Source organism: Argopecten irradians, chromosome 6, assembly GCF_041381155.1.
Source record: "Argopecten irradians isolate NY chromosome 6, Ai_NY, whole genome shotgun sequence".
NCBI classification, from domain to species: Eukaryota; Metazoa; Mollusca; class Bivalvia; order Pectinida; family Pectinidae; genus Argopecten; species Argopecten irradians.
Window position 1 is genome coordinate 7,590,567 of NC_091139.1, and position 24,846 is coordinate 7,615,412.

At 33.4% G+C, this 24,846-nt stretch overlaps 2 protein-coding genes across 5 annotated transcripts in view; one reads left to right on the forward strand and one right to left on the reverse strand.

The window, feature by feature from the left end:
- LOC138324861 (CAP-Gly domain-containing linker protein 3-like) overlaps window positions 1-12,909 on the reverse strand; it is a 34,983-nt gene extending 22,074 nt beyond the window's left edge. Inside the window, exon 1 of one of the 4 annotated variants that reach the window (XM_069270066.1) lies at window positions 12,823-12,909. Coding sequence is in view for 1 of the 4 variants with exons in the window: in XM_069270062.1 (XP_069126163.1) it covers window positions 763-1,322 (560 nt within the window). In the remaining 3 variants the exon portion in view is untranslated. Of the gene's footprint in view, window positions 1-762; window positions 1,652-10,613; window positions 10,771-12,700 lie in introns of those variants that run through there. The other 3 variants (XM_069270063.1, XM_069270064.1, XM_069270062.1) reach the window with 3 other exon arrangements.
- Window positions 12,910-18,048: 5,139 nt separating this feature from the next.
- Window positions 18,049-24,301, forward strand: LOC138324863 (R3H domain-containing protein 4-like). Its single transcript, XM_069270071.1, has 7 exons — window positions 18,049-18,224; window positions 19,510-19,673; window positions 19,921-20,036; window positions 20,322-20,472; window positions 21,066-21,151; window positions 21,553-21,694; window positions 22,138-24,301. Exons 1-7 carry the CDS (start codon window positions 18,163-18,165, stop codon window positions 22,245-22,247), a joined length of 831 nt encoding a protein of 276 aa, XP_069126172.1. The 5' UTR covers window positions 18,049-18,162; the 3' UTR covers window positions 22,248-24,301.
- The last annotated feature ends 545 nt before the right edge of the window (window positions 24,302-24,846 follow it).

Below are 24,846 nucleotides of genomic sequence, written 5' to 3' on the forward strand. Positions count from 1 at the left end.
TTTAATTAACTTCAGTGTGTGATCTATATGAAAGCTACAATGTCCATATGTCATCAATAGGGACTTTTTATTTGGTCTACTATTTAAATAGAAGACACAAACAATAGGCTTTGATAGTTTTGAAGTCTCAGGTTTGCACCTTAATGTTTGTTTTATTTTTGTTTAACATCCTATTAATAGTCAAGGTCATTTGAGGACATGCCAGGTTTAGAATGTGAAGGAAAGCCAAAGTACCCACAGTACCTGCAACTGCTCCACATAGGACTTGAACTTGAAACCCAGAGGTGGTGGACTGGTGGTGATATGTTGGACTACATTAACCACTGGTCATTGCAGCCCCACTTCAAGATTCAGCAAGGTAAAGAACATTTCACATAATTCATATTGATGTGATGCCATTCAGAACCTTCTTAAAACTTTAAGACATTGAGACATATTCTTGAAACTTTAAAAGTCAGGGCTATTATTATTTTCATTCTAACAGCAGTTTCAGTGATAAAATGTTTGAGAGAGAAAGGTCACAAGCTTAGGTTAGATAGCACAGGTACGTTTCATTATTATTACAAAATCAATCCTGTTACTGGTCGTGGCCTGGTATTCAAAAGTGCAATACAAGCAACAGTTCTTGTATATCACACTCATACACGATTTATACACATGTACTTAATCTCGCTGACAGATCGAGATAACAACAAATACTTCATGTTTGAAATCTACTTTTTGTGTTAACCAGCCATCTATCACTGAATCTACCCTACATACCTGCATTTACACTTGGAACACACTAAGTTTTCTTTATCTCTGTTAACATTGGTCTGAGACTCTCCATTAGATAGGTTTCCTCTTTCTCCGTTGATCTGAGACTCTCCATTAAATAGCTTTCCTCTATCTCCATTGATCTGAGACTCTACATTAGTTTGGTTTCCTCTATCTCCATTGGTCTGAGACTCTCCATTAGTTAGGTTTCCTCTTTCTCCGTTGATCTGAGACTCTCCATTAAATAGCTTTCCTCTATCTCCATTGATCTGAGACTCTACATTAGGTTGAGATTCTCCATTCTTATACAGTTCCCCTCTAGAGTGAACTTCTCCGTTAGTTTTTAGCCCTCCATTGGCTTTCATTTCTACACTAGAATCTGATTTTCCATTTTTTGGCACTTCAGTTTTGCTAAGTACACCTTTATCACCTCTGCCTTTTGATTCAGTGTTACGACTGTTGTTGCCATTTTCAGAGCTAGAGTTGACACTTTTCTCATACTCAGCTCTCTGTACTGCTTCAACTGATGGCAGTTTTAGCTTGCGCTTTTTATCAGCAGAATGCATGTTTTATATATTCCAGGCAGGTTGTTTCCATAAATGAGAAATCCAACGTGTGTGATAAACTGGAAATAGCACTTGTAACGTTAACCTTATAAACAGCACTGGCACTTGAACATAAGACAATCCACAACAATGGTGTACCTATTATTCCAAACGCAATCCATTGTTTGGAGAACGCTTATAACCAATGTTTACAAATCCATTTCGGGAATCGTTTTACACTTGGACTGACTTTTCTGCAGAAAGATCTCCGAACCACCAAAGTTAAGCCATGCAGTACCCATAGAGTACTACTATAAAAATCTTTGGTCAAAACATAAATCCCACGAATAAAATCTGCATAAGCTGACGGCAAACAAAGCACTGATTATGCAGGTACTAACAAAGATATATACCATAGGTATACACACGACGTTTAAATACCACCAAACTAGTGGTCGCCCAGTGGCTACTGGCTTCTCAAATAAATTCTAGTGGTAAAAACCTTGAGTATTTTAACCCCTATAACGGCCAATATAGATTACAAACTTTAATTTATTGGGGTGGCAGTGAATAATGCATTTATCACAATGATGAGATCAATGTAGAATGAATGCCAATCCGATTTAAGTAATGAAATAGATTTAACAGGCGAGAGATGATATTTACCATCTGAAAACCGTGTGTGTATTTCACAAGTACACAGCAAAGTTTATCGGGCCATTATCAAACTCCTCTGATTGACAGACCACAGAGAAATTCTGGTCTGTTGTTTAACCAATACTATGTATAATTGAGTCAACACGACCGTTACTGACAATACCTGATAAAGCATTCACCTCGTTTAGATTTTACGTATTCATTTGAAATCGGAGCATTGTGATCGCAAATTGCCAGATTCTTTTGATGCTTTGTACCAATTTGGAGAGTCAGAATAAAGTTATATTCTTAAGTTCATTTTTTAATGTCAGAAAATATCAAAAGACTTGAAAAGCAATATTTCCATCACAAATGATCAAATTTTTGGGACATGGAAACGATAAACCCTGCTTTTCTAACGTTCTCTCTCAACTGTCAGATCACATATAACTCGCCGACTACACAACAGGAAACTACCCATTCAAGCCAAACACTTGAATAGAAGCCAAAATCTTATTGAAACCCTATAATTAATTGATAGTTAGAATTTGACGCGATATTGCACAGCCATTTCCCTCTATGAAAAGAAAACTATACTGACGTTATTCTGAATTGATATCTTGATTCCTGTGGTAACAAAAGAGTAAAATTAAGAGATTAAGATATCGATTTTAAACTTCGTGTAATCTGCTTAAGGGGAATTAAAGCCATACAGCCCTTCAATGACTTAATATATTTGAATGTTATGTAAATAAAGTCTGCTGGTCAATAAAACCTTATACACATGTTATTTTACTCGTATTGCATTAGCAAGAAATTTATATGTTGATTAATTTGAATGAAAATATAAAATAATCACCAAAAATAATATACATTTTTATGACAAAAGAAGCTAGAACTGTTTTACCTTTGAACACATGCAGTTCCTGAAATTTTTCAGATGTATGATATGTGTACAGTTGTATAAAAGTGTACTGTATAAGCAAATTAAAGGTAGTGTATGTATTTGTATATGTAGGCAAGTCATTAAAATTATTTACAAGTAACTAATTATACAATATTGTTAGGAAAAATATTAGATATCCAAAAAAATATGATTTCCCTAAAACATAGTTCAGGAATCAGTTATTTATAATTGGGTGGCCTTTTCAACAGCTGACTGTTCCATTGTTCCAGTTTAGGCTATTGTTCTGCTATGGGTATATATATATATATATTATATACATACGATAAATCTTGTCCATGTATAGTATACATGTACATGTAAGTTAAGACAGAAGTTTAAATAATCTATACATGTACATAGTATACATTAGTTCATTGGGCAGGATTTACCAGGTATGTAATAAACCTACAAATACCTACCTCTCTACAGGTGTGAGGAAATGAATATCAACATTTTATTCCAGGTAACATGTGGTAATATATTGATTTAAGATAATATTTCAATGTCAGAAATTGTAAATACAGTGACCTTAATAGTCTTTTTTAACATTCCAGCAACATAAACAGTTTTATATATACTCTGGTATATGTATTTTTAGATTTACCGGTACCTTTGTCATCCAATGTGAAGTTGATTTTAATTTAATGTTCATGCAATGCATTTATTTCTTCAAGGAAAAGTCTTCTAGATCATAAAGATAATATCTATGAAAGTTTCTTTCTTTATTACACTAGAAAATTATTTCTGCATGCATATCACAAACTAGGAAGTTTAAGCTCTGAAAATTATTTCTTCCATCATAATAGTAAATTAGCTTTCTTCTCCATGCAATTCACCAGTTCTTTTGCAACTTTTGTGATCAAAGTCAATTCATGAAAGTTTATCCTCACAAATAAATATCTACCGAATTAACATTGATAGGAATTTCAAGTAAAATTTTTAATTTTTTCAAATTAATTCTGTGATATGGATATTGCTAAATTTTAGTGATGTTGCTCATTTGTTCACCTTCATTTCAGTATATTCTAGCTGTTAAAACCCCATGCAGTCCTCAAGAACGTATTTATAGAAATACTTTTATACAGCAGGGATATTCTTGGTAGAAACATTTTTTTAAATAATTCATAGATAGATAAATTAAAATAAAGCAAAATTTTTAATCCATCAGAAAAAACTGATACCGGTACTTAATCTTCAACCAATTTCGCTGCATAGACCGATTGGAGACTTCATCGTAACAAGTGTGTTAAAAAACAGAGCATAAATGATATCCATCACTTGAACAGTAATTGGTGTTTAATTGTGTATATATATATGTATAATTAACACAAAAAATGTAATTAAATAATTTATTTTGCCTTTGGTGCATAAACAGTCAGTATTTCATTCCATAGGTAATAGTGACATGGAATTTTTTTCGGGATGCAATTAATTATTTTTTATATTTCTAACTTAAAGTAAAATTAGAAGCTCAAACTTTTCAATGGTGGTAATGGTGTAAAGTAAGTAACTTTTGTAACTGTAGAAAAATACTAAATCATCTGCTCATATTCTTGATAGTGAAAAAATAACGTTTGTCAGCGGTGGAGCATCTTTAACCAAGGGTACATAATAACCAAATTTTGTAACTGCTGAATTCATGGAATCATAAAATCAAACAATCGTTGTGGTGTAACAAAAATAATAAAAGTCACCTACTTTAGTTGTGTATAACTGAGTGAACCCAATACTGTCGGCGAATCTTGCTCCTCATTCCACAGAAATCAACAGGTAGTATTGATAACGCCATAACCCAGAGAAAACTACATGCAAACTAGCTCCAGATTCCTTCGGAGTGAATATTAATGAACTCACACACATCAGTCTACATAGTCATGTGGTTTCAGACCAAAGCGTTTGTAATTCCAACATCTGCATTACATTATGCAAGTTATTTACGGAGGTAAAAAATGATATAAAATTTGATAAAGTCTCGTTATTTCTTGGGAAAGATTAAAATTAATGTTGCTTTTAACCTAGATTTTGGTAGTAAAGCTTGTGTGTTTACATACATATCTTCAGTATATATAATGTGCTAAATATGTGGCATATATCCTAGGTCTCGTCAGGTCATACACACAGTTAGGTGGTGTCTCTGGTACAGACGTTACAAGAAGTCAGAACTAACCATACCCATGCCATAATTACTTTGCCACATAATTCTACACCCTTAATTAATTAATTTAATTGTCACTGCACAGAAGTTAGTGGTTCTCTACCCTGACCCCCTATTATCACTTTTAGGGTATTTTTATATATTTGTATTTGCTTGAATAGTTCATTTGATTTGTGGGTAATTCCGGTACAAAATGTTTTGGAATCTGTTGGAGGAATAAAAACCTTTAGTCAAGTTACTAATAAAAATACACAATTTCAGAATACAGGTTGTTTCAATATACACCAGAGAGGGATACAGGCAGTATCAAAATCCATGATAAGAGAGGGATACAGGCAGTATCAAAATCAATGATAAGAGTGGGAAACAGGCAGTATCAAAATCAATGATAAGAGAGGGATACAGGCAGTATCAAAATCAATGATAAGAGAGGGATACAGGCAGTATCAAAATCAATGATAAGAGAGGGATACAGGCAGTATCAAAATCAATGATAAGAGAGGGAAACAAGCAGTATCAAAATCAATGATAAGAGAGGGATACAGGCAGTATCAAAATCAATGATAAGAGAGGGATACAGGCAGTATCAAAATCAATGATTAGAGAGGGAAACAGGCAGTATCAAAATCAATGATAAGAGAGGGAAACAGGCAGTATCAAAATCAATGATAAGAGAGGGAAACAGGCAGTATCAAAATCAATGATAAGAGAGTGAAACAGGCAGTATCATACTGCAATGCTTTTAATCCATCAGAGCAGATTACTAGATTGACATAAAATCTATTGTCATTTTTGTTCTGATGGATAAGGCTTATATAGCTGTATCATTCTCCGACGGATCAGAAATATCCTTCCAATACATATACCTCCGACATATTTAGAAATATTTGTACCATATGATTACCCTGTAAACATGGTACAAGACTACACATTGTGTATGTTCTGTGTGCTATCTAGATAGTAGATACATGTATACCAAAATAATCTCCTCCTTTAGCAACTTCACACTCCTCCATTGATATCCAATCTCAAGTGATAACAGCCTTCTAAATCATTCTGTCCCTCTCTAGTTCACTTTTCTTTAAATTCTTTATACTGCATCGAATGAATATATCTTGCAGCCATGTTGTGTAACTTGTTTAAAATTCACATAAAAATGAGCTTTAATTGATAGGTTTTGTATACTTCTGTTGAGCGTTTGCTTTGTCCTGCTACCTATATATATTTTGTAGGAATAAACAAGATTAACATTGTATGTATACCTATTTTTTCTGAGATCCTCGACAATAAACCAACCACCTAGACACCACCATTTCTATCCTTTTGTAACCAAGTCTATACAGATACTGATATGTATAGCTGGATGATGACCTGTACAAGGTAGATCATTGATATTCTCTACGATCCAGAGAGGATGAAGACATTTTCGTGTTAAGATGGTATAAATTGAGCTTTACAGCCTATTAATGTCATTGTTAGGAAATACACATAGCTCTTTATTGTCAGCTTACTGAAAATAGGCTAGCTCAAGTGAAAGAGGTGACCTGATTATTCTATAGAGGATGGCATGTTACTGATAACCCCCATTATCTAATATCAAACCTCTCCTTATAAATGTTTGATACAGTGGGATAGCACTATAAAGCCAACATCAGTATCCCACTAGCACAAGGAGACAAATGTATACATACATATTACTAGGTACAGCCTTTGAAAATACATAAACATAGAGCCTGTCCTTATAAATGTTTAGTAAAAATATAAACTTTATTTCTTTTACATCGATTTTGAAACAAGTTATACAACTTATGCAAATCACTCTCGATGGCCCGGATGTAAGTGCGCGAGGGGTCTTCGTGTGGGGGGGAAACCGGAGTGCCTGAAGAAAACCCACGTGATCGGGCAGGTGACTTCTAACCTTTTCACATCCGTACCGGGGATCGAAACCCCGGCCGGCAAGTGGCTTAACCATTACACCACCCGATCACCCTAAATGTTTAGTACAATGGGATAGCATGAAAAAGTAAATACTAAAATCACTCTATCACATGGAGACAATTTCAAACATGCAAAATAAGTGGAACTATGATTACTCTATCAACTAACTCATTCATTTGAGGGAGAGCATGAATCATGGCTGCCTATGAAACAATTCATCTCCCTCAAGCCAAAATAAGATAAAAATGTCTAGCGTGATGATCTCATCAATATTTGTATTATTGTTTGATTCCTATCAAGGAATTTATACACCTAGCCTTGACAAAAATGAATGTGTTTGTTCTTTTATTAGAAAGTCATCTTGTCTATCCATAGATTTTGTGACTTTTATGTCCAGCAATATAATCACATAAACATAACTATGAACATATACACAATGTAGGAGAGACATAGACTCCAGCAGACAATACAGCTATTGTTTATACTTATCAGGATGCAGACTATAAGAGGAACACAGTATTAAAAGTTATAGTTGTGAGTCGTTACTTCCTCACCAGACAACATCCCTGTTGGTCATTTGAGTGTAACAATGTGACAAGACATACCGGTACATGTAACTGTACAAACAGGGATCAATCTAGGTTTTGGGGGAACTACCCTTTTTCAAAATAGGGGATAAGTTTGACGAAATATAGGGGAATTTGATTCTTCTTATTTTGGTCCAAAACTTTATTCATTTTGAAGAAAAAGTACTGTAAAACAACTGATTTTAGATTTAGATTTTAAGCTCAATAATGAAAAATTTGAGTTTATCATAAAACATTTAGTAGCTGTATGATAAATATGAAGAAATTTGCAAACAAAAGTCTAAAAAAATAAATGAAAAATAAGTCACAGGGGAAATTGCGTTACAAAAACGTTCATTTTTTAGCTTCAAGTGGGGAATTTTTAAATCTTCAGGGGAATTTTAGGCCAGAGGGGAATTCATTCCTTGAGGGGAAATTTACCCATAAACGGTAATAAATTAGAGCTAGATTGATCCCTGACAAATGTAATTGTTTCTGTAGAACATATATCAAATATCAAAGGCAATTTGTTTGTTTTTGTTTTAATTCCTATTCACATCCACTTGGTCATTTAAGGATGTGCAATATTTAGAAAGTGGAGGAAAGTCGGAGTACATGGCGAGAAACTCTTGGTCTACATGACAGTCAGTACCTGGCAATACCTGGCCCAACACGGCAATACCCAAAACATACATATCCAAACAAGTTGGTGAAAATTGAATAACAAAGTCAGGGTTTTTTTTCAGCCATCATCAATACAAGACCGACTTTTAAGCTCCCATGACGAGCCAAAATCTTCAGGTTTTATGTTTTATTTTTTGCCAAACATTCCTCAGACGTTCTTATAGCATTCAGAATTTCACTTGATTCCCAAATGAATGAAATCAGCATTAAGGTATACAATAATGGCTTCACCCTGTCAAAAGTATGTATACACTTCATAGTAACGAATTTCACATTGATTAAACACCTGGATGTGGCCAATATTCACACGGAGCCCAATCAGGTGAGATATTGGTAAACGACAGTTATGACTTTGTTCTGCTGATTAGTTGAAAGTTATATCTACTACGGTTGTATAAATGCCATCTACGATAAGTCTATATCAGCAAAAGTTGGCAATGTTATACAGGCACAGATCAGGCGATCATATAAATAAGTAATATACAATGCTGGAACTAGATCATGGGTTAACCTAGTGTGAAGAAATCTACAAACATAGATACACATAACGTTGCTGGAGCTATAATCCACATTATATATCTGTTAATTAAATAATTAATTAATCTACAATTGCTACATGGTAAATTGTGATTATTATCTATGTACAAAAACACATCTATACATATGCATATAATCATGCAAAAAGTAACAGGATTTCCCAAAACAATCTCTCTCATTCAAAGATTGCAAATCTTAATCATTTATCATAGAACTACTCAAAAAATATCAAATCAAAGAAAATCTCATTCTCAAACATTCCCCTCTCCTCCCACCAAGCACACACACATCCTAAAACAAAACCCCCAAACTTTAGGTAAACTCACCTTGGCTTTTTTTCGCAGGTGACCGACTTAGCACTACAATCCATTGTAAATGGACAGAAAAGTCTGACAAAATTCATTATGAGTCCATTCCACATTACAAGTCTTTCGCATTAGACATGCAAAATATGGTAGGCTCCCGCTTTAGACATGCAAAGTCTACTGGCCACATCTACAGGACGGTATAATACCCCCTTAGATGTCCGACTCTACTTATCCCTGCCGACTCCAGTGATATCGATTTTTATTTATCATGATGCTGCTCTTCACATTATTTTTATTCAATCTATAACGTTAAATAACCAAGACTTAATCAATAAAGTTCTATATCGGGATGCTGCGAATGCGTTACCATAAAGTGGAAATCGGTAATGTGATAAAGACACACATTTCCTCAAAGATCTAGCCCAGAGTATGAGGGCATGTAATGAATACTAATTAGCGTATTGTCTGTAGTGTTCAAAGATTACTAATTGTAGCGTGATATGCTTGCGGGAATGAAGTCCCATCACACCAATAAAACTTATCGAGATAAACAGATCTAGAATGGCCTTAACTTTTTATACCCATCCTTACCAGAAAAAAAACAGACTGGCAGTCCTATTCTATCTAATGGATTGTTTGTGTATTCATTTAAGCATTTCTGCTGTATCCTTTATTTCTCAGATAATGTTTTTAAGACTAAAAAATTCAGATAGAGCATGGCAAAGATGTGAGGTCCAGGGTTCCATTCTATGTCCATGACCCTTTAAATTTGGTAGCCAAGATTTTTATATACTTTATTTGTCTGGACATAAAATAGGCCCCCTAACAATGACATCCTGATAAGTTTGAAGCTTGGAAGCATGCAGGCAAGTTATGTAGTAATAATTTTTTTTTTTCTTTATTCCTTTTTACTTGGAGTTGAAAAGTTGTGAATAGTGGGTGATCAAGTCTTCTAAGACTTTTTTGCTTAGGTAGTTAATAGTCGAAATACTAATGTGATCATATATGATTGCCAAACATTTATACCTTATGAACAAATATTCTGATATTTAATTTGTCATGATGATAAAGACTTGCATTTCAATTAACCTTCAAACAATATTATACATGACAGAGTATGCTGAGAATGTTCATGCATTGTAAACGATAACTTATATTTTAGCAGCATCAAGGAAAATGCAAATTAAATGATGCATATTTTTGTAAGATCAATACATTCCATCTTTGACTATAAAGTAGAACAGAAATATCTGCAACCAATTACCATTATAGCCTAGTGGAAGAGTGCAAAATGTCAGCATGATATATTTTAGAATTTCATTTAAAAAATCAAAATAGTTTCCTTTTAAGATATTGCTCCATTTCATTCAATAATTACCAAATAGCGTTATAACCTTAACGTACTCAGTATATGAAAAAAAACCTAGCTGATGTATTTGGCAACAGATTAGAAAATTAAAATAAAAAATAAAAAGTTCAAGAAGAATGTATCTCCATTAAATAGAATGACAGCATCAAGTATGCGACAAAATGTTCACCTACCATATCAAGCACCATTCTTAGATTTCCAGATGACAAACAAACCGTGTGCACATCACAAAAGAATTTACTTGTACACTTTTAATAAGATACTGTAGCTATACTATATGTTACTGGTATATACCGTAGCAATAGAATAAGTAACTGGTACTTTTATTTTATTTGAATACACCAAAAAGTACGTAGGCTGGCCGGCATGTAGCCATGAACATAGGAAGGAAGTGATTTCATTTTTCCTGTACAACATCGACCAGCTAGCCTATAGTAGCCTTGGTCTGTACCACCCTATCCTGTACTGCTCTAGTGCTTGGAGTATATCACATGTATGTACATCAGTTATTGTACATTACATATTGGCTAAATGTTTTAACAACATTTAGTTATTTTAGAAAATATATAAAGATGTGAATTTTCCATTCTAATTTCCATACACTGTACATAAAAATTATTATCAATTATGATTAAGACTTAGTAAATATGAATAAAAAAACTAATGATATCATCTTAATGAATTTTTGATAAGTTCTCAACACAGGTTTACGACGAGCAAAAAAAAATATACTAACTTAGTTGGGTTTTTTTTGCGCGTCGTAAACCTATGTTCTCAAAATGTTTTAATTTAATTTATGTGACATGTACAAGGAAGAAAATTGCAAAGCATAAACTATATACATTTAATTATTAGAACAGATATATAGGAGATACTCATACTTCATTTTACATCATGAGCATGGCATAATAGTGTGCACCACTAATGATAAGCTTGATCATAAAGGGACATAACTCTCAACAAATTGTATGTCTACATTTATTATACACATTAACAATTGATATTGTAGGCTTTGATGGCAGACACAGCTTGATCTCATGTGTAACTTGACATGATCTCATATCATAATTATTATGTACCTCCATATATATATGTATTTCCTCTGATTAGTTGAAATACTTTGTTATTTTTTACAATCATTCATTAAATCATATTGTTAATATATTTAACAGATTAAGGAATGCACAGAATTGGATTCAACAATAGGTAGTCTAGTCTGGTGAAAAGGTTGACAACCCACCATTCACTTAAAGGAAAAGCGTCACTAGCGGATAGCTAGTAATATTACTCCAGTAATGTTAGATTGCACAACAAGAGAAACTTTTGAAACATTATATTGTGTTGATCGACAGTCGGCAACATGACTTCCGATAGGAAATCGGCTAAATAGCTATATGTATGTATATATAATCAACTTTCATTTTATCACATAACTGCAACAACCCATATTTCAAAGAAACTTCAAAATGTATTGCGAAAATTATGGGAGGTTGTCATTTTGTCCTAACCTTCTTGAATCTTGATAGTAACCTCATATCGCCGTTGTCTGATGTGTGAGTGATGTCAAGTTATGGTATTGAATTTCAAGTCAATGAAAAGCATTCTATTACACTAATGCCACATATAAAAATATTACAGGGTTTGTTTATGTCACAAAAACATACATTAAGTAGCAGTAGTTTTCAACATACTAACCAACCGCAGGCGTTGACTGCTACTAGTTTGAAAAAAAATATAATAGCCTACGGTACCACTACTATATGAACATAGGGCCTAGTAGGGGTAGGCTATATTATTTTTCAAACTAGAAGCAGACGCCTGTGCCCCAACTATGTTTTTATATAGGGGGTATTTTTTATGATTATGCTCTACAGTATCATTGACAGAATGCCATGCAATCTCCTGTGACTGAAGTGACAGTTGTTGATTATTTAAACACATCTAGTACTTTTCAACATGATGACCTATTCCACGAGAGGATAGCATCGATCAATATGTGTCAAAATCAAAACAGGTCAGACTCACTCAGAGCAAATTTCAGTTGTACTGTTGTAAACAACCCATGTGCATGTAAGAAGTTCCACTATTTTACTGATTATAAATTCGTGTGACAGTTGCGCAACTTCAAACTTTAACATAAATAAAAGAATGTGAATTTCTATACATGCAGTAAAATGCATTAGTCATGCAGAAAGATGCCATTTGAATGAGGCGGTCAAAATATGCCCAGAAGCCAGAGAAAGTTGTAAACAGAAGTTACCTGCGTATCGTTGTTAGAGAATCCAGTGGGAATTAGGATTTTTTTGTGAGAAAATTGAAGTCTGAAGCAAAAATACATGCATTAAATTTCCATCAATTCGTCAAAACACTCTATTTACGCACAGATTGCAGATGTTTTCTTCTTTTCCAAGTCGAAGAAAGATGAAAGCCGTTACGGTTGTCTAAACGCTTGATGTCATTGCCTGTGTTAGACTATGTGCAAAGCACTCAGATGACCAAGATCGATAGTGAAAAATTGAAAACTTCCGACACAAAGGAAGGGGCCCCAGAGAGGGGTTACTCAATCGTCGGTTACCGTCCTACACCGGTTGCGCATAGTGGAGTGTACACACTGGGTTTTCGAGTGTGGGGTTACCCTGTGAAAACAGAGCCAGTTAACAGATCATGTTTCTTATTGCATATTTTTTTCCCAAATAGTATGTATGTTTTGGGTACTAAGAATGTAAAACAGCAGAAACATATACTTATACACTCAAAAACCTCGAAAACCCAGTGTCTAAACTCCACTATAAAAATACGTTTCTGGAAAAAACCGTTTTAGGCCTAATTTAAATATCAAGGACTTATCAATTCTTGATAAAGACAACAGTTCGGTAAAAAAGTAAAACAATATTTAATCCAATAACTTTATTTTATCCTAATTATATCACGTCAGGTAAACAAATTTACCTTTATTGTTATAAAAAATATCTTTTTAACTTTTTCATATAAAAAGGATGTGTTTGAGTATGGAAATACGTAAGGTCTGAAAAGATTACAACTCCGTGGAGTTAAAAAAATTGTTGAAAAGAGTTCTTTTAAGTTATGGGAAAGATGTAAATAAACTATTATTAAAATCACGGGTAAACTTCAAATCTTTTGAGTTTACTGACGCAAAATTATTTCGAATTAAAATTAAAAGCGTGACTAGAGACACACAAGTAACTCTGGCGTGACCTAATGAAAGTTTTTTTTCTTGTTGAAAGATAATTAGATATGATATAATGAGAAAACAAATTGTCTTAAAACATTATCATATTTTAGCTTAAAGATGCTCCATCGCTGACAAATCGTATTTTTTTACTATTAAAAACTGGAGCAAACGATTTAGTATTTTTCTTTAGCTACATAAGTTACTTACTTTACACCATTACCACAATTGAAAAGTTTGAGCTTCTAATTCTATTTTAGGTTAAAAATATAAAAAATAATTAATTGCATCCCGAAAAAATTCCATGTCACTATATCCTATATGGAATGAAATACTGATTGCGCATGCACCAAAAGCAAAAATAAATTATTTTGGTGTATTTTTTGTGTTAATTAGACATATACATACACGATCAAACACCAATTGTTGTTCAAATGATGAATATCATTTATGCTCTGTCGGCGGTGGAGCATCTTTAAGTTAAGTTCTAAATAATTCCCCGGATGGATAAGTCATTTTACTTAATAATTAAAATATGCTGAAATTTTTTTAGACACAAGCTGAAATAGTTTTTTTTCACTATTCTTTTTTCAACATAGGTCAAAAAGATTTCAGCTTAAAGATGCTCCACCGCCGACAGAGCGTAAATGATATTCATCATTTGAACAATAATTGGTGTTTAATCGTGTATATGTAGGTCTAATTCACACAAAAAATAATATAAGATAATTTATTTTGCCTTTGGTGCATGCACTATCAGTATTTCATTCCATATAGAATATAGTGACACGGAATTTTTCGGGATGCAATTAAAGATGCTCCACCTCCGACAGAGCATAAATGATATTCCTCAGTTGAACAATAATTGGTGTTTGATCGTGTATATATATGTCTAATTAACACAAAAAATAATATAAAATAATTTATTTCGCCTTTGGTGCATGCGCAATCAGTACTTCGTTCCATATAGGATATAGTGACACGGAATTTTTTCGGGATGCAATTAATTATTTTTCTTATTTTTAACTTGAAGTAAAATTAGAAGCTCAAACTTTTCAATGGTGGTAATGGTGTAAAGTAAGTAACTTTTGTAACTGAAGAAAAATTAAAATTAGAAGCTCAAACTTTTCAATGGTGGTAATGGTGTAAAGTAAGTAACTTTTGTAACTGAAGAAAAATACTAAATCGTCTGCTCCTGTTTTCGATAGTGAAAAAATACCATTTGTCAGTGATGGAGCATCTTTAAGTTGAAAGATTATTTTAGACTACTAAAAAGATGATAATAAGAAAAAAACTTTTTTTGAACTTAAGTGGATTTCTTTTCTTATGCTAAAATCTTTTAACTGTAGTTGAAATATCTTTTAACTTAGCTAATACGTATTTTTAAAATATAAAAATGGCCATATTTGGGGAGTATGTAAATTCGTGACGTGCTCACAGTGAAACCCTAATAATTCACTTTGCACTACTATATTATAGTTGAGCTTGAATTGTGGAAACTAGATCACGATTCATCGTCTATATTCTCGATGGGTTATTCCTGGACTATGTCATAGGAAAACTGAAGGCTCTGTGCAATACAACAGATGAGCAGATGGTTTTGGTCCTGTGGTATACACTTCATAGACTTCCTTAAAATATTCATCCGGCAATCTGTTTTAACGACAGTGACCCCTGGAGTATCGATGATGCGGCAATGGAAGAACCAATTATTTCAGACAATGATCATGTCCCGCTGATAAAACCGTTCTGACTTCTACATTTATTATGGTAAAGACGGGAATAGACGGATGGATCATAATCCTTGACTAACCGAAGAATGGACTTCAGCAGGAACAGAAATGGATGGAGCATCCAGGGAGAGTTCTCAACTAGATTGGGTTGATCATTTCGTTGGAATTAAAAATGTCCTGACATATTAACAGCTAAGGTAATTTGGCACGGTCTCATATGCAATGTGAGGTCACCCTAGACACTCCTGGGGTTACTATCACTGCCGTTATACCCACCCCTGCAATATATTAAATATGTCATACGAAAAACCCGAATAAAAGTACACAACTTGTGGCTAAATAGTTATTGGGCACGGTCTCTGTAATCTTTAGAGGAAATCACTGTAGGCCTGTGATTGGTCAGCGTTTTTCTCCTGAACTGATTTCAGTGTTACTCTGACATGGGATAGATATGACGACAGTGATAGTAACTTCTGGAATATCGAGGACGGTGTGAAGTGAAAGGATACACTGAAAATGTATAATGATATATGAATTTATCTATTGTGGGTGGAAGATAGAAGAATATAGGTACCCGGCCTACTATACCTTTCCGAGTTTCGGCTAGACGACATCATTATCTGTGTAAAAGTCTTTTGAGCAACAACACTGCAGCTCGGCGGAGGAAAGTGACAGTATAATCATATGTATATATTTAGCTATTAATATTTTTTAATTCAAAAATTCTTGCATCCTCACTTTTTTTCCAATTAGCTGTGTTCTATTGTCTAAACTTGAAGAGACAGAACAAACTTCATTGAAATATTAAGATATAATGAGTGCCATTTTGTGTATATCCATAGCGTAAAAATGTGTAACAGGCTTGTTTTTAATATAGTCAAAATATGATCATAAGACAAGACACATTTTCACTGTCTAACTGTGAACTTTGATTTCTGTCTAACTGTGAACTTTGATTTCTGTATAAAAAATGAGACAGAACGCAATGTAATAGAATTAGACAATACGCATTTTCTGTATAAAAATGGATCAAGATATCAAAAATGAAATACTGTCTGTATAGAAATGAGATGAAATACACGCCGACGAACTTTCGGTATCAAAATGAGACGGGACGCACTTTCTGTATCACAATGAGACAGGAAACACATTCTGTATCAAAATGAGCCGAGACGCATTTTCTGTAACAAAATGAGCCGAGACGCACTTTCTGTATCAAAATGACACAGGACGCACTTTCTGTACCAAAATGAGACAAGACACACTTTCTGTATCAAAATTAGTCAGGAAACACGTTCTGTATCAAAATGAGCCGAGACGCATTTTCTGTTACAAAATGCGGCAGGACGCACTTGCTGTATCAAAATGATACAAGACACAAGTTTCTGTGTCAAAATGAGACATTCTTTATCAAAATGAGCCGAGACACACTTTCTTTATCAAATGAGACAGGACGCACTTTTTGTATCAAAATGAGACAGGACGCACTTTCTGTATCAACATGAGTAAAAACGCACTTTTTGTATCAAAATGAGACAAGACGCACTTTTTGTATCAACATGAGTAAAGACGCACTTTCTGTATCAAAATGAGACAAACGCATTTTCTGTATCAAAGGGGGACAAGACGCGCTTTCTGATTTAAAATGAGACAAGACGCACTTTTTTGTATCAAAATGAGACAGGACGCACTTTTTGTATCAAAACACAGGTTGTAGGCTAGTTCCTGTGACTCAGAAATAAAAGATTTGAAAGTTCGACCAATACACATTTAGTATTAAAGACATGTGTATTGACCGAACTTTCAAAACTTTTATTTCTGAGTCACAGGAACTAGCCTTCCACCTGTGTATCAAAATAAGACAGGACGCACTTTTTGTTTATAAATGAGACAAGACGCAGTTTCTGTATTGAAATAAGAAGACGCACTTTCTGTATTGAAAAGAGACAACTTCGACGCACTTTCTGTATCAAAATGAGACAACTTCGACGCACTTTCTGTATCAAAATGAGTCAAGACGCACTTTTTGTATCAAGATGAGACAAAAACAATTTCCATATTGAAACTAGTAAAACATTAACCACTTAATTTATCATATAGGCCTATCGACTGAGAAAGAAGACAAATCATTGTCGATGGCCCGTATAAAGGCGCGCGATGGATGTATGTATTGAAATGTTCTGTATCAAAATGAAACACGGCAAGACGCATTTGCATTATAAAATTAAGAAAGGACGCGACTTCTGTAGTAACTTGGTATTATTAGGAGATATGTAGGTGAGCCTCTGATTTCAGTTAGTCTCCCGAAAAAAATATATCCGTATATTTAAATAAATATTTCCTTCCCTTTTCGCTCTTTCATTTCCTACATCGCACATACCAGTAACATATGTTTCTGCACACACTCTTTTTACCGCCCTTATAAGTCAGGTACATGTAAGATATAGTATTGATACAGCATATGTACATGTATACTGTTAGTTTAAAAAAAATCTTATTTATGTAAGATTTTCAGCAGTTTAATAATATCTTATTTATGTAACCAGTTGACCACTCACAGTATTTAATTATCAAACTCTTTAAATAGAACACTGCCTAGGGACTTTTTCGTTCCGCTGAAGTTATAGTCTCATTTCTATAAATGTAGCAACTGGGGATTTCGTCACCTTCCGTAATGTTTTCACAGCCTCGATTTCGCGTTGACATTTGGCAAGTTTCTGCAATTTGGCCAAGGCCACAATCACCTGTGGGTTGACAGCGATTGACAGCGTTTGCTTTAGGCTTCATTAGCGTATCATCATGGGAGTATTGCGTGACGAAACGAATATATTTTCATATGAAAGTTCTGGTGACGATCTAGAGTAAGTATTTAGTGGATTTTGTAAGGTCATATTCCGACATACAGTGACCTAGATTTTCGGTCTCTGTTTTGATGTCGGGATACAAACATTGGTACTAGCCTAGTCTGTTTGTTGTGCAATATTTGAGATTTAGTTTCATGTTCAATATAAAACTTTATTGATATATATATAGAAAAAAACACAGTGTGGAAGAAAATGAAGATCTTTGTTTTATTGAATTACATGAAAACTTGTCCCGCCAAAACCAAACAGCTGATCATAAAAAAGTATGATTAATCTGTTTTTTTGTTATTAATTTTTTTTAAATGTCTTGTCAAGCATGTAGATTTGAGTAGGTGCAATAGTTGGTCAAACTTTGGAGACATACGTGTTGTTCATAATTATACTGATCATGATCATGATCCAGAAGTGCCCATTATCACATGTGCTCACACATGATCCACACCAATATCACTCATGAGCCTCATGACATAGACTATGCATGAAGATTGAATTTAGCACGGTATGACAAGCCGAGCTACTTTTTAGATCTTCTGACCTGAATGGTTTGATGACCTGTAGTCAGCATGCGTTGTCTAGTGCCATTTAGCTGAAACTTGCCTAAAATGATCCTGACATGGCCTGAGAGAGTTAGTTATTTTTTAGGTCGATCCAAAATCCAAGATGGCTACCATAGCCGCCATATTGAAAATGCAGTTTGTAATTCTTCTGAAGTTCTATCCGTGTGGTTTGGTTGAAACTTGCCTAAAATAATCATGACATGATCTTAACAAGTGTTGTTACATTTCTTGTTCATCCTAAATTAAATCCAAGATGGCTACCATGACACCATACCTAATTATTTCCTATACAACTATTGCCAAGATAGCCAGATGACCTTTAAAACCTTTGGGCCTTATGTTATTCTATTAATTCTGATATTGGAAATAAAACTTCCTATATCGAAACTGATATGCATAAACCCGCTCTTCAATATGCTTACGCTTCATAGAGTAATTGTATTGAAGAGCTGGTTTTAATTAAATTGGGAAATTATTATTCAGATATCAGATTAATTGTAATTCTGATATTGCAAATTCTGTTTTCTGATATCAGGAATTAGTAAACAATATTCCGTATTGGAAATTCTTTTCCATATATATATGAGATGCCAGAGATGGCAATTGATTTTCTGATAGAGGAAATTATCTTTTGTATTGTTGCAAAAACGTAAAGAGAATTCCTGATGTGGAAAAAAGGATTTCAAATAAACTGTAAAACAAATTAATTTAAATTTGTTTTTCAGAAGACTGGAAAATGATGTCAGAGAAGAAATCTTGACACAGAATTTGAAGCGTCAAAGAAAATCTGTCGGCAAAAAATTTCAATTAAATAAACTACAACTGGACAATGTCCATCAAGGGTCTAGTAAGAAGACAGGGGTCAAGAAGTCAAGGAGGGGTGAAAACAGTGAGTATAATCAAGGCAAAAGATTAAAGTAATGGAGATACATAACTTCAAACAACTTGTTCAAATACAAATTATGTGTAGTAGTATTCAAATTTTGTATTCAATTTATTTTGAAGAAAAAACCCCAAATTTGAAACATGGAAACTTGCATAAAATAATAAAGAATACAGCATTTATATCAAACGCTTTCAGATGTATTAAACTGAAACTCATCTGTAAAACTAAATAATAATATTTTAATTTTTAGTGAAGTATCTGTTGAATTTGACGGAAAAGGATGACGACATAGAGCTCAGTATGGAGGTTGGTGAACCTAGCATGTCTGTCTTTGCCGAACTCTTCATGGAGCATGAGAAAATGAAGGTAGTTTAATCGTTAAAACTATGATTGTCATAATGATGTTTCGTTTTCAAAATTAAAAATACTGTATACCAGTAATGATATTAAATAAACCTAAGAAGATTTCATCATGTGTATTAAAAGAAAGAAGAAGAAAAATGACAAGAACAGCACGATAAACTTTTTACTATTTAACAGATATTAAGTTACTTATTACAGCTGTAAAGCATTGAAATTTTAAACCAAGATTGATTTGACGTCTTGAAAATTTAATTGAACTAATGAAGGATGCTATACATATTTGTTTAGGCGTGGAAAGATTTCATGAATAGCTCAGAGGAAGAGCAGGGCAGAATTCTGCAGCAGGGGAGTACAAATACAAAAAACAACAAAGACAAACACAAAGAAAAGGACAATGATGAACTAGATAGTTGGGAGGAAATACCAGATAATAGGGCTGGTACGTTGTGGCTATATTTCAGGGTACTCTCCCCTGGTTGAAGGTCACAATCAAGTACCCTTGACCTTGATTCTGCCTCAATCAAAGACATGTTATTACCTGATTCAAATATTAGATATTTGAATGTAGGTAGTAATAAGTTTAAGTCCTGGCATAAAAAAAAGTTTTCTGATATTGTGCCCCTGTCTGGGCTAAATCCTCCTACATCTACAATCTACAGTGTCAGATTTTACAACAGGTATGTTTTCTAGAAAAATTTCTTACATACACGCTGTTGTGAGTTTTAGTCTTTATATTTGGTGTGTAATTATCTTACAGCCCTATCAATAATGCACCTTTCCTGTATGCTAGTACTGTACATTGTATTGGTATGTTGAGCAGTTAGTATTGTCTATAGCTATATTATTGAAAATCATATCTTTTGTTTGACAGTGTTTTTGAAATGACAAATTGTTAAAATGGTTGACATAAATAATCTGCCAACAAAATTGTAGTTTCAGTCACAGTAGCGGATTTTAAACAAGCTGAATTCAGACTTGTAGCTGAATTCAGACTTGTAGCTGAATTTTCACTGTTTTCTGATTATTTTTCAGTTCATCCAGCCTATACTGCTGAAGAGTGCTATCAGAGACTTGACAGGAACATCAGAATGTTTCTTAAACGACGCAACATTCCTGTTGTAAGTATAACTATCCTATTATATATATATATATTCTACTTCTAAGATACCATGACTGCCGTGAATAATAAACATCGTTGACATGAAAAGATTTTGTTTCTTTTAATTTGCTCAATCTCTTTATTTCACAGATGGAAAATATTTAAATTTCAATAGCATACAAGATTTTCTAGGTTATTCCAAATCACTTTTAAGCAATTGTTTTTTGCAAGGGGAAATAACTCCAAGAACTCTTCTTTAATTTTATATATACCTGGTACCCCAGTTACCCATGGTAGTAATAATTGGTATTCATATTACAACAACTTTTTAAAAACAAAATCAAATACATGTTATGCATTATCATTTATTTTGAAAATATATATGTATGTAGATATATGTTTTTTTTTCACCTGTGATAGGGAATACTCAAGAACTTGGAGCAGGACTTGATCTCGTTCTTCAGTGATTGGCCTGGGTCAGTTTATATATCCAAGCTTACATCCAGTTTCGAGAGAATGCTTCTCCATGCCATCTGCCAGTACCTCAATCTCTCCTCTACAAGTAAGTGACATTTCTGTTCCTCAATTTTCCTTGAACCAACCTTGTGCTGGTAAAATGGTTTTGCCAAGCAGCATAGTTTTAAACCATCTGTCTTGTAACTTTCATGGTAGAAGGAAAGGTGAAATATTTGGCATGGGAATAGTCGTTCATTTGCACTTGATTAATACATCTTGTAGAATGTTCAATTATTTGGTTACTTTTGAAATTGTAAATAGATTGTCCGTTAGACCATGAGGTTGATTTTAAAATAGTCACAAGGTGACTTTAAAAGCATGATGAAAATTAAATGGACTTCATCTATTGTTTCATAGTATCTTTTATAAAATTCTTTATTACCAGAAATTTTATTTGAACTTTCAAGATTCTCATTTCTGTGTAAAATCACAAATTAAATGACTGAACTATTTATCATGTGCACCTGAATATAAATATTTTTCTTTAAGGTTTTGACGACGGTAATTGTCGACAGACCCACGTGGAGAACAAATTATCATCATTCTCGCCTCCGTCGGTCCTCCTAAGTGCCTACCTACAGAAGTCTGCCTTGTCATGACGTCTCTAAACTCTGTATAAATTTAGTTTTCTCCACATCTGCCATACAGGAGGTGAAATGTTTTTTTTTTAACAAGTAATTTATGTTAAGTATCCCTGTTGTGCAGGGCCGCCAGTATCGCATCCTCAATACTCTCAGGGTTGTGGTCACATACTCTCGTATGTAATTGTAATCTAGAGTCTTAGAAAATCTCACTGTTAATGATTTCAGAACTTTGGAAAGAAATTCTGTGAAACTCTCTTATTCTTATATCTTCAGTTTTAAAGATACATGTTGCGATATTTTCTCTATCATTTTTTAAGAAACTTTAAAACAAGCATGTTATTGTTTGGGTAAAAGTCATTGATATTGCATGCTGAGATTTCTTTAATCTTACCTTTGTGTTCTTTAAGAAATCAATGTTTTATAAAGTACATATTACAATATGTGTATTTGATTATATTTTTTGAAATGAATTATATTCCTGTCAAATAAGAATTGAACTGTAATTTCATTTCGACAATCTGTTAAAGCCCAATTTTATTAAGGCAAGTATAAAGTTACTTTAAAGAATGATTGGTTGTTTTTGAAGTTGTTGAGAAAGTAAAGACAGAGTTATTTACATCTGCTCCCTTAATTACTTAAAATTTATATGCAAGTCTTGATGGCTTGAAAATAACATGACATTGTATCGTATCTCGAAACAAGTGATGTGAATTCTGTATATCATGAAATGTCTGTTATGTAGAAACTTAATTGCTTTTGTACTTGTACATGTGGAAGCTGTTAAAATCAGACACAGAATCAACGAAAATGCTATAGATCAACCATTGATATTTTTGCACACAAAATATTTTGAAAGCTCCAAGCCAGAAAAATTCCTTAAAACATTTCATGGTAAACAGTACAAGATATGGGCAAGAAGGTTCTGTTTTGATAATTTACCAATACATCATTGTATTTACTTATAAATATATGCTAATGTATATATAGAGGTAATTTACACCTATATGTTTTACTACATGTGTTGTAATTCGATCGACTGCCAATGTAGTTTAGTCAGTTTCGTTGTACATGATATAGATATTGTTGTCTTTATTAGGGGACGGAGCAATAATGCATCAATATTTACATTTCTGCATGTAATATAGACTTTGAAAACAAAGACTTTACATCGTTTTCTGATATTTTGATTGAAATTTGGTTCAATTTTTACATGTGTATGTAAAATTATTCTCATTTTAGTTACTTTTAAGTATGGTATATTTACCTAAACTGTAGACATTTATGGACCAAGTACATGGTAAAATGGAATTGCGGTCTTTTTGCCATCACAAGCAGAGCATGTCTCTTTTTGTTATAGAAATTTAAATTTTACTGGCAAACAGACCTTGTATGATGCCAGACATCCTTTTGTTTTATTTGTTTGATATATCCTGACAACTTTTTCAGCTGTCACAAACATCTGGTCAAAGTCCCAATGCTATTAATTATCTTTCAATGTTGTAAAAGAACTTTTAAAACTCTCATTGTTTTGTCCTCTCTCATATCTTTTAACTATTCAGTTCAAGTGTCCTCTAGCTCTCTTTCTTGACGCTTTGAAGAAAAAGCAAAACTTAATATATACTACCCAGGTCTCTCACTTTAAATTATTTCATAGATTATTTAAAAAAATGTAAAAAGTGCTACTTTGCTAAGATATCAGATTTTAAATATCGTTTAAAACGTATGATAAAAAAAATCCCTATCTAACACTTATTTGCCTATTGGTGCTGTTGAATATGGAGTTATCTCCCTACTAAGATTTATTAATTCCATTTCCCTTTTGGAGATTTGATTCTTACTAAACTGACAAATATTGCAGAAAAAGAAATAGAAAATACTATGTTTTGTGTGTGATCGAGATTAATTTTAATAGACTCGTTTGTTTGATAAGAAGAAGCCTAGATTTGGATAGCCCACCTCTTTTGTTATGTTTTAAAATTATTGTTATTTTCTGTTGAGGAATTATCCTCATTGAGGTAGGCAAGAAAAAAGATGATTATTTTACATTTAATAAATGTAATGAAACCTGATTCAAATGTGTTCAGTCGTTTTTTACTATGTTTGGTACTTTATCATTGGAAAGTTCAGGCCAGATTTTTATTGGAAAGTTCAGGCCAGATTTTTATTAGAAAGTTCAGGCCAGATTTTCATTAGAAAAGCTTCAGGCCAGTGTGTAGTTTTTTATTCATTGGAAAGTTCAGGCCATGATTTTATTATTGAGAAAGTTCAGGCCAGATTTTTATTGGAAAGTTCAGGCCAGATTTTCATTAGAAAGTTCAGGCCAGATTTTCATTGGAAAGTTCAGGCCAGATTTTTTATTGGAAAGTTCAGGCCAGATTTTTGTTGGAAAGTTCAGGCTAGATTTTCATTGGAAAGTTCAGGCCAGTTTTTATTGAAAAGTTCAGGCCAGATATTTATCAAGGGAAGTAACTCTGAAAACTTTTTAGCCACCATCATCAGATGTGGTGGGCTATTCAAATCGCTTTTCGTCCGTGGTCCGTCCTTCGGTCTTTTAACATTTATTGTTACTGCTATTTCTCAGAAAGGGCTGAAGGGATCTTTCTCAAATTTCATA